Source organism: Canis lupus, chromosome 18 (genome assembly GCF_003254725.2).
Source record: "Canis lupus dingo isolate Sandy chromosome 18, ASM325472v2, whole genome shotgun sequence".
Classification (NCBI taxonomy): Eukaryota; Metazoa; Chordata; class Mammalia; order Carnivora; family Canidae; genus Canis; species Canis lupus.
Window position 1 is genome coordinate 16,596,974 of NC_064260.1, and position 18,537 is coordinate 16,615,510.

At 35.3% G+C, this 18,537-nt stretch overlaps 1 protein-coding gene across 2 annotated transcripts in view; it reads left to right on the forward strand.

Annotated features, from left to right (window-relative positions):
* Positions 1–18,537, forward strand: part of RELN (reelin) — a 492,310-nt gene that overhangs the window by 330,720 nt on the left and 143,053 nt on the right. For both annotated transcript variants that reach the window (XR_007403524.1, XM_025449216.2), the window contains exons 16-20: positions 685–794; positions 4,646–4,712; positions 8,627–8,860; positions 9,525–9,686; positions 14,028–14,264. Coding sequence is in view for 1 of the 2 variants with exons in the window: in XM_025449216.2 (XP_025305001.1) it covers positions 685–794; positions 4,646–4,712; positions 8,627–8,860; positions 9,525–9,686; positions 14,028–14,264 (810 nt within the window). In the remaining variant the exon portion in view is untranslated. The remainder of the gene's footprint in view (positions 1–684; positions 795–4,645; positions 4,713–8,626; positions 8,861–9,524; positions 9,687–14,027; positions 14,265–18,537) is intronic.

Here is an 18,537-nt window from a genome sequence, read left to right on the forward strand (position 1 = left end):
TATCTATTCTCCAACTTTCACCTTCTTTCCACATAAATTAAGGACAGTGATATACCCCTTTGAGGGCTGTTTGGAGAATTAAAGATGACTGTGCCAGATACTTTCCACCTTACAAAATAAGTACTGGATAAACCAGTAAAAATATCTCCAAGCATGGCAAAATTAAGTTGAGAATTATTTTCTTTCTTAGCCTCTTTTTAAATGTGCATAAGATTGGGGATAGGAAAAGAAAGACAGAGAGAGAGAGAGAGAGAGGAAGGAAGGAAGGAAGGAAGGAAGGAAGGAAGGAAGGAAGGAAGGAAGGAAGGAAGGAAGGAAGGAAGGAAAAAAAAGAAAAAGTTATCAAGGCTAATACCGCTCCTGTGTCTGCACAGATGCACATCATAGAATAATATCTAAGGTCTGAGTATTGATGTAAAAATGTCTAAAAAGAATGTCTAAAAACAAACTATCACTTGCTTTTAAGAGTAAACCCATTACTCTAGTGTGATATGAATGTTTTTAGCAGTTATGTGTCTGTCTGAAAACTCTAAACAAACTCCACAGGTGAATTTAAAGAATTTGTTACCAAACTTTAGTGCTGTCCCAAGCATACGGAAACTAGAACATTAAAGACATGTAAAATAGGTTCAAACGATGTGAAATGTAGTTTTGTGAAGCTGTTTTGTGCTAAATTTCTTGCAGGTGGAACCGAATAACGATTCCCCTTCCTAATGCAGCACTAACCAGGGACACCAGAATTCGCTGGAGACAAACGGGACCAATCCTTGGAAACATGTGGGCAATTGATAATGGTTAGTTTATGCCTGTCATAATCACATGCCATTGATGTAGAATCTTCCTGTGCTTTTGTTCGTTGGCACAGACTTAATCACATTTCTAAGTCATGGTCTTGCGATTCATTAAACGCCCTTTCTTCCCTTTCTCCTTTGCATTCCGTTAGAAGCCCAGGGATATGCACAATCAGAAAAAAAAGGCAGCAGAGTCAGCAATATTAGATGCCAGAACGTTTCAACATACATAATGTAAAAATGCGTAAAGCCCTGAAACTCAAATTCACAGCTGATGACAGGGGATATCCTAACATTTTCTTTGAATGTTTTACACAAAATTAACATAAATACTTACCATACTGCATGTATTAAAATAAGACCCATTCTTCTCTTAGTAACTACTGCAACATCTGGAATGCTTATCTTTTAGATGCAGACACCACATAAGGGAACATCATCTCTAAAATGAAACTTCTGAAGCAAAACTTCTACCTCCCTCTCAGAAAACAGTATAAGAGGAAAATTTAGATCTACATAATATATCCTATGTTATCTTTAATTTTTAAGTGCGTTGTTGATCGTTTTTGCATAACTTTAAAGCCAATTTCACTTATAACAAGTATACAGAAGAGAAGATATTTTAAGTTACTGGGGTGCATGACAATAAATTTCTTATGTTTGTTATTAATAGCCCACTCTGGTTTTTTAATAATTCTAATTACAGGCAGATTCGTAAGTTTCCTATTTTCAGAGTATATCAATTTGACTGAAGGTGCACTGTGAGGAAGTGGAAATGGAGTGAAAAGGAGGGACAAAATGTCAATCCTTAAGCAAACTTTAGTCAATTTTATAAAGTAGGAAAAGCCTACATCATTGTTTCATGCTGATTTTCCATGTTTTAATCATGTTTTTGGAGGCACCGTGGGTGGCTCAGTTGGTTAAGTGTCTCCCTTCGACTCAGGTCGTGATCTCCAAGTCCTAAGATTGAGCCCTGCATCAGGCTCCCTGCTTGGCAGGGAGTCTGCTTCTTTCTCCCTCTGTCCCTCCCCACTGCTCATCTTTTCTCCCTGTCTCTCAAATAAAAAAGTCTTTTTAAAAAAATTTTTTGCTATTTTTAAAAAAGATTTTATTTATTTATTGGAGACAGAGCACGAGTGGGGGGTGGGGAGGGGCAGAGAAGGGGAGAGAGGGATAAGCAGATGCCAAGCTGAGTGCAGAGCCTGACACGGGGCTCAATCCCACAACCCCCAGATCATGACCCCAGCTGAAACCAAAAGTCAGACACCCAACCAACTGAGCCAGCCACCCAGGTGTCCCAATCTTTTTGCTATTTTTGAATAATCAAAAAAATTGATACACATTTAATAGGATACATTCTTGAAACTCAGGAATAACTCCAGGCAAGATAATTTACTAATGAGACAATGTAAATTCTTTAAGCAGTCTATATTCAGGGAAAGACCAATAAGAGGCCCAGACTTCAAAGACCACATGAGTCATATGGACATAAACATAGTACATTTGCAAAACCATCTAAAGATTAATTTGGTAAAATGGACTTCCTTCATTGGTAGAACATGTTGTATAGCATTTGAATCACAACACCTGTTAGTTAGCTCTCAGGAATAAGTATGTGCCTCTGAACAGTAGGATATGGGTGACTCTTCCCCTGCCATCATACTTTTTAGGGGTTCTATAATGAACTTATATTACTTTGATAATAATAAAAGAAGTCAAAAAGCCAATAATAAAGCAAATGAGAAATTAAGAATGCTATGAGGCACATATAAGCCTTTGAAAAGCGTATCTAAATTTCCTAAGGAAGGCTATTACATGATGCCAAGAGGGAAAATAGAGGGATACAGAAAGTGTCCCACCATTGTGTTGTGAGTAGAATGAGAAAAGGTAAGAATATATGGAATGAGCATGCTTAGCAGTGCAGGACAAATGCAAAAATTGGGGCACAATCTCCTCAATTCTGTTACCATTCTATATGTGAGGTTTTCACAACAACAAGACCTGCTCTCTGGCTTCTTCATAAGGCAAAAAAAAAATATCTTACTTCTGTTAGGTATGTTTTTCCTGCTAGTGTGTGCAGAAACTATTTTTGAAATTATCCTGAAATTCTTAGAAAAATGGAAAATCCTAGAGCAAAGTATGTTTGTTACCACTTTTAAAATTTTTCAACTTGATTAAATTAATAATAGCGATAAAGACAAATCCATCCTTTCCACACCCTTAGGGAAAAAAGCCTGTAAACTTACTCATGCTCTGAATCCCAGTGACCCCATCCTTAGCAGGAAGGGATGACAAGATTCCTAATTACATATTTTCATTGATTTGGAAAATCTTGGTTTTTTTGTTGAAATTTTTTACAATGGAAGCTTTTTGACCTATGACATGGGTACATTATAGGACAGCCCTCCAGAGTGATCCCGCAAGATGCAACGAACCACTTACAGGACTTAGAATAAATCCTACTGCAGCCATAAAATCAAGGGTGCTAGAAAAACAATCCATGAGCTTTACCAAGCTAAAGAATGAAGCCCTTTCCCGATTTCTCAGTACTTGTGCTGTTCAGTAGAGCTCCACAAGGCAGATGGGGTGGGCAGGATTCTTGACCCTAGTATCATGATGATCATAACCAGACGGTGCCAGGCAGCATCCTAAGCATGAACATTTCATTTACTCTTTCCTCCAAAGATCATTATCCCACTTTAAAGAATAGGAATGCTGAGGCTTAGACTGGATAAATCACTTATGCAGAGTTTCCTAGGTGAAATGGGAATTTGAATCCAGCGTTGTCACCTACAACCTCTCCGCCTGCTATCTGATCTCATCCTGAACCATCAGTTTCCCTCCACAAGCGTTGTTTCTGGCTTCTCTGCATCACACTTAAATCAATTGGCTCCAGAGAAGTGTTTGTAGGAGCATAGGGCACAGGGAAGTTTGTTTTAAAATGAAATTTAACTGTTTTTGACATGATTACAAGACAGAAAAAAGTGATAATGGAAGCCAAATTTGTGCCTAAAACTGAATATGTGAGGTCTTAACAACCATTGATTGCATCTCTAATTCTTCATTGGTTTTGTTCCATTTTGACACTTTTTGGTTTATTATTTTTTTATTGTACTGGTTGGTTATCAAGAGGCTTACTCTTTAATGTATTTGAGTCTGAGTATCTACCATTCAAACCATCAGGAACCCTCTTCTCATTCCAAAGATTAAAATTGAGGTTTTTAATATCATTATCAGTCAGGCCCACCATTTAGGAAAAGATCTGCATTTCAGAGAAGACTTAATTCTCAACAAGTTTTAACTCCCCATTTTAAGAAGGATAGATAAATATTTATAAAGATACGTACAATCACCTGCAATGCATTATCGATTTTTCCTAGGTAAGAATGGATGTTATAGTTTTTAAATTAAATTATTACATCTCCATTTCATGATATATCAAATTGATCCCTTGTAAATTCTTTGTTCCAACCTAAAAAAAACTAAACTTAAAAAAAAAAAAACTAAACTTTATAGAAAGTTCAAATCAGCAGCACACTATTCCGCCTGAAATCATTTTAGCTAATGAGGCTCCATTAAGGAACCCAAATCATATGTTCCTACCTTTTTTTGCTATGAAACATCAAAGTCTTAAAAGAAGTCAGCTAAAACAATTCCAGCAGATTTGTTGCTAAGCACTTACGTTATCACACAGCATTCTGTATGTCGCCCTGAATTGCTGCATACAATATGCATGTAATGGGCTAGATTTCATGGGTGTCGCTTCACAAAATTGATTCACATGCTAATGTTGTTCTTGGCTTTTCCAGTTGTTTTGCCATTTTCTTAAATGCTGTCTTTTGCCCTGCCTGCAGTTTATATTGGTCCGTCGTGTCTCAAGTTCTGTTCCGGCAGAGGACAGTGCACTCGACATGGTTGCAAGTAAGCATTTTAAAATAATAATTATACTTCTTTTTTTGAAATGTACTTTGTATATTGAAGCCATGAGTCATTTTAACTTGTTTTAATTTCCTTTTTAAGTTTTTGAGGTCTTTTCAAGACCAAAGTAGTATTCTCCAAATGGAATTTAAGCATAATAGAATTTTAAATGTATGTTGTAAGTGGAAGTTGATGAATAAATAACATTTCTATTAAGCTAAATTGTGAGCAAATTTAGCATACCTCGAGTAAATTTGTGAACAAATTTGAATTCTTCATAGCTTGATGACTGCCTTTTCTGTCTTTGGTTACATTCTTCAGTATGCTGTTTCTCCATAAACTTACTTGTTCTAGTGTTCTTGAGCCATGTTTTAATTCCTATCGGACTTTGTAAATGAATTATGCAAATCAATACTGACCCAAGACTAAAGGAAACTAGAATGAGCCAAATTTAGCTGATTTGATAAGAAAACTCATCTTTAAATATGATTTTGCCATCTTGCTTACTTGTGAAAATCATTTGGGTCTTCAAAATGATATATAATGTATTTTACATAATGATGTTGAATATGAAGTCTGAAATTATATATAAATAGTTAATGTCTAGTCCTCACTTGAAGCATTATGTTATGTTTATAACAAGAATGGATATTCATATGTATTGTCATTCCCATATTAATATTTAATTATAAAATATCCTGAAAATTCCTGAAACCACAATCTTTGTTATACAGATAAGTTTTCAACAACTGATCATCTAGTCTGTCCCTTTTTGTCCTCCAAGCAAAAAGAGTAATAATTAATTAATGGAGAACTCTTAAAAGAGAGTCCTATCTGAAATTATATGCATGAGGCAAGGCACTTGTCAGCACTGACATTAGAGTGTCATGTTAACTTTTTAACTATATTGCAATGAATTTAATTAACAAAGAAATCACACTGCACAATAGAAATGTTTTAAAAAGTATGAAAGAATTGAAAAGTTCCTATTCATATTTAAAAAATAAATATGCAAATCTGTGCTTTTTAATAAAACTACCAACTCCCACTCCGAAACACTGACTCATTAGATCTGGGAAGCATTATCTGGTGTTTCCTCGAGTTGTTATCTTCATCTGTCATCCGTAACCAGGCCATCCTCTCATTTAGTGCATTTCAAATAAAATTAACACAAGAACACCAGACATCTGTGTAATTCCTGAAGTTGTCCTGGAAAGTTTTGAAAACAAATTATCTAAAATGACAGCTGCTTTTATTAATGAAAATAGAAGTGCTATTTCTAAAAGACTCATCTATAATTATAATAGTTATACTTTATACTTCGTTTTTTGTGTACAGTATCCCTGTTAGCACTCGGTGGGTTTATTAAGGGAACCATCTGTGTCACTCATGAAAGCAAACAGAAATCTGAATGACAGTTTTATGCCTTCAGGCATTGTTCTTTTTTGACACTGTACATTATCTTGAATAATCCTATCCTCTTCCTCCTTCTGAGGTTTTTCAGAATATTTTCACCAGTTGGGCCTTGAGTTTTTCCCCTATTTCTGACAATGTTTTATGTAATATTCATTGGTTTTGTTCATTTGTGGCTGCACTAAACGTTTGGCTACTACATCCTTTTCCAGCAATATGTGACTTGTCAAGTAGAAGCAAAATTGCATAGAAAAGAAGTTTATATTCAATACCATTGGTTTCTTTTAAATGGATCCTTGTGTTTGGGGCTTTGTTTCTCTTCCCACTCTGCTCCCTCATCACTACTGTTATTTGCTACCAGGATACTACCTCTCCGGCTGCCTGGCACTTTCTTGCCTGTATATAATTCCCACCCAGGGTTTGTAAACTGACAACCCTTTGTCCTGATAAGCCCACCTCTGTTAGAGGTACTGGCGAGAAGGGCAGAGAGCATTACAAACCTTCCTCCATGGATGTCATCCCCGTAGCTTAACACTAAGGCTCTTTATACTGGCATACAAGGTGACCACAATGCTACGTCTAAGGATGGGAGGATGGTACAATAGGGGATACATCTGGAGTCAGCAGAGCCTCATGCCATTCCTGAAATCTCCGACTGTGCTCCCCTACTGTTCTGCAAAACAAAGGCTGAAAATGTATTTTTTTTTACTTTTTTATTCTTTAAATATTTTATTTATTCATGAAAGACAGAGACAGAGAGAGAAAGAGGTGGAGACAGGCAGAGGGAGAAGCAGGCTCCATGCAGGGAGCCCGATGTGGGACTCGATCCCAGGACTCAGGGATCACACCCTGGGCCAAAGGCAGGCGTTCAATCACTGAGCCACGCAGGCGTCCCGCAAATGTATTTTTAAATATAAAATAAGCATTTTATCCCAATTACATAACTTTTGATTAAAAGTATACTGCCAAAAGCATTAAATGGAAACTGACTCCAATGTGAGTCATCTCTAAATGATCACCAGTTTCTCCCAATCACTGGTCCTAAGAAGACACATTTAAGATACACAGAAATGCATTTGCCCTGAAATGAGTTCTGGCAGTAGTCTTGTTGGGGGACTAATTCCAATCTGTGGCCATGGTAAACCACATTCCGTTTTCTAATATCAAAATGTGTCCTCTTTAGCTAAGTTTTTATCATTTTTGGAAACTACTTGGCTACTCACAGTGTAAGTTGGTGAGATAATATGTGAAAGAAGTTAACTGTTTGAGGCTTATTTACATGCTCCATAAATATTGGTTTTCTTTCCCACTCCCATCCCTAATGCCAAACAACTTTCAAACTTCACACTGCAGTAGTTCTTGGCATTTTAGGGTCCACCTTCTTGGCAGTATGATGATGACTATAAACCTTCTCCCCCATAATATCCAGTACACAAACAATTTTGCATTGGTTCATACACTCCAATGACCCTCTGTGAGGCCAGCATAGGTGCCCATTTCAGCACTAGTGCTAGAGAAGTAGTTTTCAGAGTTATGCCATAATATCACCATAATATCACCTCATTGGTATTTCATTGCTTTATAAAATGCTTGTTTCAGATTTTAGGAGGTTTTGAATACTTATATGAGAACCCCTCACCCTACTTCAAAAAAGACACCAATTTAACTTTATAATGGGTGACATAGTATATATAATATACTAAGAAATAGTGCAGTAAAAATAAAGAATTTAAAACTGATTCCTAATGAGTAAGTGCCTTAAAATATAGGAAGTTTCTGATGTTCAACTATTGAATTATCTGTGGTGAATTTTCTAATATAAATACAGTAGGAGACAAGTTGTGTGGGGTGTGTTCTGTTTTGTTTTTCTTTTTCTTGAAGCACTATTATTTGGGATTCCAAGGTGAGCAGCACAGTTCTACTAAGAACATCTATCCAGGTCAAGGTGTTCACATTCCCTTTAATCTAAGTTTGAAATAAAGATAGATTTCTTTTCCAGTCTTTTCCAGATATTTCAAATAATTTCTATCACCAACATAATGTGTATTTTTACATTTGTTCTTAGAGGAAATTTATTCTAGATATCTTAGGAAGTATTTTACTTATGTTTTTCTTACAAATTTAATGAACATAATTATGAATAAAATTGGATACATAATATGCCTTTAACAAAGATTTTAAATTGGAAAAAAATAAAAATAAATAAATTGGAAATGTGGGAAATATAGATGCAGATATATTGCTGGCATTGGATAAAGATGAGTGCTGAATTATTGTTTTAACCACAGCTTTATATAGCAGGTCTGTGCAGACTGCATTTTTCTGGAATATTTGCAGTCAACGCCCTTATCAAGTCTTCAGATTCATTGTTTTCCAAAGACTAATGAGCCTTGCTTACCATTCAGTCAAATCCTGGCCTCTAGACTTCCTCCTCCCTGAATTAGATTCAAGACTCTCTGAAAAGACCAACAGCTTAAAATTTTATTTTATGGTATCTCTTTCAGGTGTGACCCTGGATTTTCTGGCCCAGCCTGTGAGATGGCATCCCAGACATTCCCAATGTTTATTTCTGAAAGCTTTGGCAGTTCCAGGCTCTCCTCCTACCATAACTTTTACTCTATCCGTGGTGCTGAAGTCAGCTTTGGTTGTGGTGTCTTGGCCAGTGGTAAGGCCCTGGTTTTCAACAAGGATGGGAGGCGTCAGCTAATTACATCTTTCCTTGACAGCTCACAGTCCAGGTGAGTTAAGGCAGGGTGGAATACATATAGAAACCAGATGCTAATGATTGAATTGAGATCTCTTTATTTCCCATTTCTTCCCTTTTTTGTTGATATATGCACCTTTCAAGATGAGAGGGAGCTTACAGTTAGTTTATACAGGGTTAATTTGCCCTAGTTTTTAATAAATTAAAAGACATACTGATGACTTTAAGATACTAATGACTGACTAGGTTTTTAAACACATGAAATGTTAGCATCAAAACTGTGTTCTTAGGCCAAGGGCTAGTTAATTATTTATGTAGTTTTATTTATTTGACAGCTTGCAGAGGCTGATTAGATTTAGTCTACATCTTCCCTTCCCCCAGTGCCTAATAAATAATGCAGGAAGGGAATGATTGGCATTTTAAGTGTATATACACAACTACATAGTATACAAGTATGTATAAATATACACTTATATTTTTATGGACATATCTTCATATAAACATGCATTGACCTCATCTTCTACACATATTCATACATCTCATAGTGAAATTACTTACATTTTATAAAAGAGAGATGAATGGAAACATCCAGCTTTTGAGTAGTTCATTTAAATTTGTTTAGAAATCTTTAAAGCCAGAATGAACATTATGATTAAAAATTTTTGTGCACACGCTAATTACAGATAATTCATGTCTAGGTTTCTGCAGTTCACATTGAGGCTGGGGAGCAAGTCTGTTCTGAGCACATGCAGAGCCCCTGACCAGCCTGGTGAAGGAGTTTTATTGCATTATTCTTATGATAATGGGATAACTTGGAAACTCTTGGAGCACTATTCATATCTCAACTATCATGAGCCCAGGTATGTTGGAAAACATTTGGAAAAATGATTAGAGTGATATCTCCTTCCTGGGGAAATAATCATTCAACTGGTATAAGATTCAAGATATTTTTCTATTGAGAGATGATGACAGAGATTGATGCGAGTTGCAATAAAAAAAAACTAGCAAGTCACATTCTTCTATTTCATTTGTCATACTGATTTCTGATATTTGAAGAAATTCATTCTCATATTTTGAGATGTACATCTAAGAGAAATATCTTGATGCCCAGGAAATAGAAGAATAGTTAATACTATTATCCTTATGTAACTCAACTGCAGCCTGTTAGATGCGATTTTTATATGGCACTAAATTATAAGTGCTGTTAACAAGTATTTGTTATCAATATATTGTAATGTTATAACAAATTATATGAGATAATAATTAATAAACTCTGATGACTGGTATGTATTTAAAATTTGCATGTAATGTGATTAAGTAATGAGTACAGATAAATTTTTCTAGCATGTATAGCATCCCTGGCAAAGATGGAGTGTGAAGATTCACTTAAAGTCCTTTCTTCAGGCCACTTCTGTTTTTCTTTACCTTATACATTCACAATCTATAGTTGTGATTGTGAGTTTGAAGTTTTTCTTGAAGCAGAGCCATCCTTCAATGTTCACAGAATAGTAATCACCCTTAGTGGTACAATTTCAGAAATGTCCAGAGGGTCCTCTCCTCTTCTAGAACACTCTTGACCTGCTCACTGAAATTCATTTAAAAATTGCAGAATAGGAAAATTAAAATACCTTTAAAAAAGGTAACACTGTGGCCACATTCACAGTCGGTAAAGAACTAATATCATTTGCCTTTCTGGAAGAACATTTGATCATGGGGAAATATGAAAAAAAGTGAGGGCTTTAGGCTCTCGGTTTGCACTGGCACCAAGGAAAAAAGACAGGGGCACTGATGATAGACTTCATATATTTAAAAATGTTGCCTACAGCAGTCCCTACATTTACGTGTTTATAAGGAAATGAGAACTTCTATTTTCATAGAAAATAAAGTAGGATGTAACAGAAATAATAGTTAACAATGGTTATGAGTTAAAATTACCTACCTTATAAAATTTTAAGAAGACATCAGATGTGTCAAATATTTTCCCTGTAAAGGTAAATGAAAGACTAAGCTCAACTTTCTGACTCAGTAGACACCTGTGAATACCAAAGAAACATTTCATAGAATCTCCATAGTAAATATTAGAAGAAAATTAAATGAAAATCAAGCTGATCATAATAATGGTGAAAGCAGGAAGAAACTATCACTGTCCTAAGTTAACTTGGCCTAAAACACATTTTTTTCTAACCAGGATGGACAGCTCCAAAATTCAATAATCAATCTTTATCATGAAATTTAATTAATCTTTGTTGATATGAAAAATAATTACACATTTAATGTGCTATTGCAAAGGTGCATTTAATCTTGCCTGCCATTTGACAGCAACATTTTTCTTCTAAGCAGAATCCACATGGCTATTCAGCTCTAGGTGTGTACATAGCTTGAAAGATTAAGATCAAGTGGAGACTTTTTTTTTAAAGAGAACATGGTGGAGGCATCAAGAACACTTCTTTATTTTCCGTGCATGCACCTCTTTCCATGAGACCCTTCCTCCATCCTCCTCTTTCTTACAAATATTAATAAAAGGTGACACAGCAGAAGTAGAATTTGATAAATTATGTTTTATATGATAAATAATACAAACCATATAAGTTCTTCATAGGAAAGTTTATATCTTGATGCCTTTAGCCATTTGCTGTATTTTCTTGAGTATAAATTGCTGCCTGTAATTGCTGTCAATTCCATATTGTCCCTTTCGGCCTTCGCTGTTCAAAAATGAAGTATGATCCATAAATTAGATATGCAAGTTAGCTAACCGCTATTACTCCTGGCTGATTCCTAATAATTTGTTTGCCTGTGAGTCACTCAGTAAATAAAAGAACTCTCTCTGTTCGCTATTTATAAGATGTAAAGCCTGTACATTTATCTAAGCTAATCTTTTAATTCAAACTAACTAGAATGTCGAGTGCTAATTGGTATTTTTAATGTAAAACCTTATATCACTGCTGAAAATAAAATTATTCTAGATTTGTCTTAATTATAGGGCTTGTTTCCTATTTTAAAATTATCATAAGGCCTATTTTTATTTTATTTTTGTTTTGATGATGAGAAATGTCTGAGCTTAGTATCTACCCCAAAAGGAAGATTGATAACAGAAAGTTGACCCAAGTCCCTGGGGTCTCATCCAGGAATATTGGGATCAAATGGTTCCATAGCTATTCTAACCGACCACTGCAGCGTGTACAGAGTAATGGAAGCAGAGATTCCCACCCCACTGCACATACGAAGTAAATGTGAAGAGCACAGACTCTACAGCTATGCTGCCTAGATCCAGCTCCGGGCATTGTTACCTAAAAGCCACTTAACGTTAGGGAGAATATTTCACCTTTTTGTGCCTCAGTATTCAGATTTCTGTTGGGGTACACTGACAATATGTACCTCATTTATGCAGTAAGAAGTTGTGTTTTTGCATGTGCCAGATACTGTTCTAGGTGCTAAGACACAATAGTGTTTCTGACTTTGCCATAAGGGTATTATCCCAACTTCACAGATGAAGATGCTAAGGAGCATAGAAATTGAGTACCTTCCCTGCAGCTGTGAGGTTATTAACTATTAGGTGTCAGAGTGGAGACTTTAACCCAAGAGTCTGATTACAGACCCATAGTTTAACGCCTCTGTGAAGGAAAATATTCGTCATTTCAATTACTGTTTTCACACATACATATACATGCACTAAAATAAAGGAAAATGACCTTTGAAGTTGCCTAAGAAATTCTGCTTTTCAGTTGTTATTTTTAAATTATATTTATTTTCATCAGAGAGAATAGTAACTGCTTTTAAAATTATTAAAATAAAGGAAAATTATAATATTCTAGTAACACAATGAGCAAATTAAATTATTAAAATTAATGCATAATGTTTTCATCATTGAGCCAGTTTAAGTACAGTTTGTTTTATTTCTTTAAATATTTGATATGTTAACATAAATATTTTATTTGATTTTTTAGTAAATACTTAAAGTGAAAATTACTAAAATAATTTAACCAAATTTTACTCTTCTAATAAATGTACATTATAAAATAATGTACATTTGTATAAATGTATAAAAATTCAGAGATTTAAAGTGTTTAAAACCGTAAGTATTTCAAAGTATTTAAACACCATAAATGTTATTGCTGTGTCTTTTTAATTTAAGGAGTGTTTTAAAATTTATATTTCTGTAATTGAATAATGATTTTCCATTATTTAAAAAGTATGTTTTCTTACATTGCAAAAAATTCTGCCAGTTTTTTTACTGGTAGTTTGTGTAATTATTAGTGATGAAAATCATGTCATCCTACCCCATATCTTCACATACAAGTTATTTAAAGAGAAAAGAGATATTATTTTTTAGTAACTCTACATATATAAAAATATATATTTCCAAGATGTGATTTGACATTTTTTACACAATAACTAAGAATAAACATAATACAAACATGAAAATCAGTCTAATTTCTAATTAAACCCAGCCTTAGACATTTAAATTTTTAAATAATTTGTTTCTAAGCTATCCAACTAGTCCCCTGTCTTAGGGAGCTTTCCTTTGCTCACTGGGAAAGAGTCAGTCCCTTTAGTATGTGTTTACTGGGAACACCTCTCCTGGCGTTTAATTGTACATTGATGGAGACAAATGTTCCATTTGCCATTTGCTTCATATCTCACCTTGTGTATGGATGTGAGCAGCATGGTACTGTGATTTATGGAGCTTTCAAGGAGATGTCGTTGCAGTGGCAATTAATGTATGGTTCCTGCTGCTGTGTACAGTAATTGCTCCTGGAAATTAGATATTATTCTTAATTTTCTTCCCCATTTGTCACATACAAGTTTGTTGTCATAGCCACCATGACACAGCAAGTCACCTCATACACTGTGCTAAGCTCATGGGAATTAGGAAGTGCCACAGTTCCAATCAGCCTCAAACTGTAATATGTGTAACAAATGCCCAAGATCCTTTTTCAGACTAAGACAAATCCTGCCCCTTTGACAACTGTGTTTTATTGAGTCAGCTTTTCTGAAAGCAGATGAATGAAAGCAGTCACATTTTGGGATGTGTTTAGAAGACTTTGGGACAGACAAGAAAGTGGAAATCTCAGAACAATGTTTATAATAGTGGAGAACTATTTTTTTGAGTGTTGTACCTTAGGGAAAAAAATATTCTGCGGTGAATGTTTGTATTTTAAATATCAATCTGAAGTTTTACTTTTTACTTTTTTTTTCTTTAGAATCATCTCTGTAGAGTTACCAGATGATGCAAGACAGTTTGGAATTCAGTTCAGATGGTGGCAACCATATCATTCTTCCCAGGGAGAAGATGTATGGGCCATTGATGAGATTATCATGACATCTGTCCTTTTCAACAGCATTAGCCTTGACTTTACCAATCTTGTGGAGGTCACTCAATCTCTAGGATTCTACCTTGGAAATGTTCAGCCATACTGTAGCCATGACTGGACACTTTGGTAAGAATTTAGTTTCTGTTGTTGTTGTTGTTATGATTTGCATTAAGGTTTGGAACACAAGAATGATCTTCTAGTCCATCCAGCACTTAGTCATTTGCTGACAAATACTTACTGAATATGAACCACCTCAAAAGTCAAGTAAGATATCTTGGGAAGAAGGACTGGAGACAAAATACTGATAGATTTAAATAAATATAAAATTTCACCATTGTTACTAATCTCAAATTTTTATTTCCCACTGTTACATATAAAAACCTTCTTCAAAAAGTGTTAATAACTAGAGTAACTAATACGTTGTCCTTTCATGGAGACCCATCATGATTATGGTAAAATGTGAAATCACTCTAATGACTATTTTAATAAAACTTGTCATAAGTAGTTCTGTTTTAGTGCTGTCTTACATAAAGCCCAGGAAGTTTTTTCATCACTAATTTATTAATAACTAAGATCTACTTTTAAACCCATCTTATTAAGCAATATTGGATCACTGACTCATATAGTTAATGTTGTTGGGGTTTCAAGATTGTGGACTATCCAAGCCAAGATCTTAGATTTGTGGTCAAATGCAAACTTCATTATACAATAAACAGTAAATAAATAGTTTAAGACTGTGATTAAGTCCAGGGAGGGAGGGAGTGAATGTCAGGAAGAGAAGCCAAGAGTTGTGCAGAGGCCAGATCCTGTAGAGCTTTTAGGCCCAGTAACTCTAGATTAAAACTCAGGTCTGCATCATTCAAAACTCACAGCCCTCACCAGTGTGCATATTGCCCCTCTCTGGGTTCCTTTAGGGCTTTAAACATAATTGAGGAATAATATTCTAAGAGAGTTTTACTTTCTATGGAGTCATGGTCAGACCAATTTAATTTCTCCAGACGAATCTCACCAAAAGCTATTCACTGCAGTTGTCTCCAGAGAGCATATCATAAATGACCCATCAGTGACCTTATCATAATTAGAGGTAAATTTTACACACCATTGCACAGAAAATTACCTTTGATGGGAATTGTGCATGGACATCACATCTCACACACAGCAGGCTAAATTCTAGCATCAAAATGACAGCTAATGGAATGGAAGTACAGCTGGTCACTTTTGCTGCAAGCAGTGTTGAACTAGATAGAATGAAATTTCTATATAGCAAAGTATGAAAGGTTATACTGTGTTTTCTATTTGATAGCCTCCCTCAGATGCTTGTTTTTATGGAAATTCTTTCTTAGTCCTAGAGCCTTCAAAGAAGACAAAGGAGTGAGGCAAAATAAGAAGATGCAAAGATGTAAACCACAATGAGATTTCTTAGAATTATATGCTTCTAAAAATTTAAATTGACCTGAACTAATAGTAATTCAAGTTGGCTGTATATCATAAACTATATCCCCCAAGATTCATGTAGTAGGTTTTTTTCCCCAGCAATTTTAATACAACAAAGAGTCATATCACGAATGCAAGTCCTGTTATCATGTTTATTTTCATAAATAGTTAACATCTGCTCAAATAAACTCCAAAGTTGCTGAGCATTTTCATTTAACACTTGGATTGAATACATGATAAGAGCAGTTTAATTTCTGTGCTTTGATCAAAACCCTAAGAACAATATCCTTTCACACAAGTCTGATGAATATTCTTAACCCACCACTGCTTTAATTGGTGGAGATACATTTACTTTGTGAAAATACAATGACAGTAATTATAGAAAACCATAAGAAAATATAAATAATTGTACAATCCCCATGGGTACCTTCGGCAGCACCGTGGGAGTTTTATTAACAACCACATGTGAGCAATCAGTTTTGACTTTCTGATCTTCTCTGTAATGGAAAGGAGTCGTCTTGGTTATGAAACAACAGCGTATACTCTGGCGGTGATAATGAGACTAGAGAAATACATTAACTACTTTAATAAGGACATGAAAAATTCCCGGTGCTCATTAAAATGAAGCAACATGGAAGATCTCAACTGTTCTCATTTTCTTAGCCAATGAGTCAGAATAAAACTCCTTTTCATGACATTGTTTTCTCTCTGCTGCTGTTGAAGAATATATTGTTCAAGTTCAATGTGAACTCACTTTGGCAATGTTTTTCAGAAATACTTGTTACAATATTGAAATTCAAGTGATGGTATTGACCAGCTATTTATCCTAACCACCTAGTCCAAAATGAGTTATTTGTTTTCTATGTAAAACCTTTGGAGTGTATTATCTTATTAAGTAAACATTATTTGAGCATGTTCAAGTATGTAGCCTCTGCCCTTCAGTGACCTTGCTTCTCTCAAGGGAAATTTTGATATGTATACATGTTCCATACAAATGGCTGGTGTTAAATTAATTATTATTGGGTTTTCCCAGCTGTGAGTTCATTTGGTTCTCATTTTCTAAGTCATGACTTTCCATGTGCATGGATTGTTGTTGCTGAGTGTTCTCCAGGGAGAACTTGGACAATTGCTTTTTCATTAGAAGAATTACAGTCAATATGCTGTAAATCATTTTACAGTGTGTCACCATAGAGCACTTTTTTCCATAGAGAAATGAATTGCTGTTAATTATTTGTAGTACTTTCCTTTCTTCCATGCTCAGTATCTGATATCAGAACCTCTATCTGCTTTATATTCTAGAAATAGTCTTTAAAATATCATACATATATTTTAAGATCACTAAGGGAATAATTTAATTAAGATTTGTTAAAGACGGGAATCCCTGAGTGGCGCAGCGGTTTGGCGCCTGCCTTTGGCCCAGGGCACGATCCTGGAGACCCGGGATCGAATCCCACATCGGGCTCCCGGTGCATGGAGGCTTCTCCCTCTGCCTGTGTCTCTGCCTCTCTCTCTCTCTCCCTCTCTGTGACTATCATAAATAAATAAAAATTTAAAAAAAAAGATTTGTTAAAGACTATCCAATTAATACTATTAGTGACAATACCGAGGGACAATGACATTCCTCTGTATTATCAAATAGACTAGCAAGGTATACAGGTAGTAACGACATTGCTGTCATACAGATGAGGTTTTAGTTTCAAAATGTATACAACTGTGAGGGATGGTTGTTACAGCATATTAGAATTGGCATTTGGTTTTAGTAGCAGAGGTAAGGAGTTTTCCAGACAAGCAAAAGCTGAGGGAGTTCAGAGCGCCTAGCTGGCTCAGTTGGTATGGCATGTGACTCTTGATCTCACGGTCGTGATTTCAAGCCCCATGTTGGGTGATCTTGGGAGACTACTTAAAAAAGAAAAGCTGGCCAGGCTGTGATGGCTGAGTCGTTAAGGCACTGGACTCGAAAAAAGAAAAGCTGAAGGAGTCACTTCTCTCCCTCTCTCTCTTTTTTTTTTTTTTATTTTTTTTTTAAATTTTTATTTATTTATGATAGTCACACAGAGAGAGAGAGAGAGAGAGAGAGAGAGGCAGAGACACAGGCAGAGGGAGAAGCAGGCTCCATGCACCGGGAGCCTGACGTGGGATTCGATCCCGGGTCTCCAGGATCGCGCCCTGGGCCAAAGGCAGGCGCCAAACCGCTGCGCCACCCAGGGATCCCCCTCTCCCTCTCTCTCAAATAAATATTTTTTTTTTAAAAACCTAGTGTGAAGATTAAAAGACAAAATTAGTAAAAATAACTATAACTACAATAATTTGTTAATGTAATTTGTTAATGGATATACAAGATAAAAAAAGATGTAAATTGTAACATCAAGAACATTAAATGTGAGTAGAGAGAGTAAAAACTGTGGAGCTTTATAGTATACATTCAAACCAAAGTTATCAGCTTCAAGTACAAATACACTCTTACAAATATATGATGTTTTATGTAAGCCTATGGTACTAACAAAACAAAAATCTATAGTAAATACACAAAAGATAAAGAGAAAGGAATCTAAGCATACCACTACAGAAAATTACCAAATCACAAAAGAAAAGAAGGGAAAAAATGAACCAATGAATTAAAAACACCTAGAAAACAATTAACAAATGGCCATAGTTAGTTCATACCTATCAATAATCACCTTAAATGTAAATAGACCAAGTACTCCAACCAAATGACATTAGGGGCTGGACGTATAAAAGAAATAAAACCCAACTACATGCTGCCTACAAGAGACTCATTTTAGCTACTTAGGACCACACACAACCTGAAAGTTAAAGGATGGAAAAGATATTCCAGACAGATGAAAGCCAAAAGAAAGTAGAGTTAGCTATTGCTTATATCAGACAAAATACACTTTAGGGGAAAAACGGTAACAAGAAATCAAGAAGGTCACTATGTAATGATTAAGGGGTTAATCCAACAAGT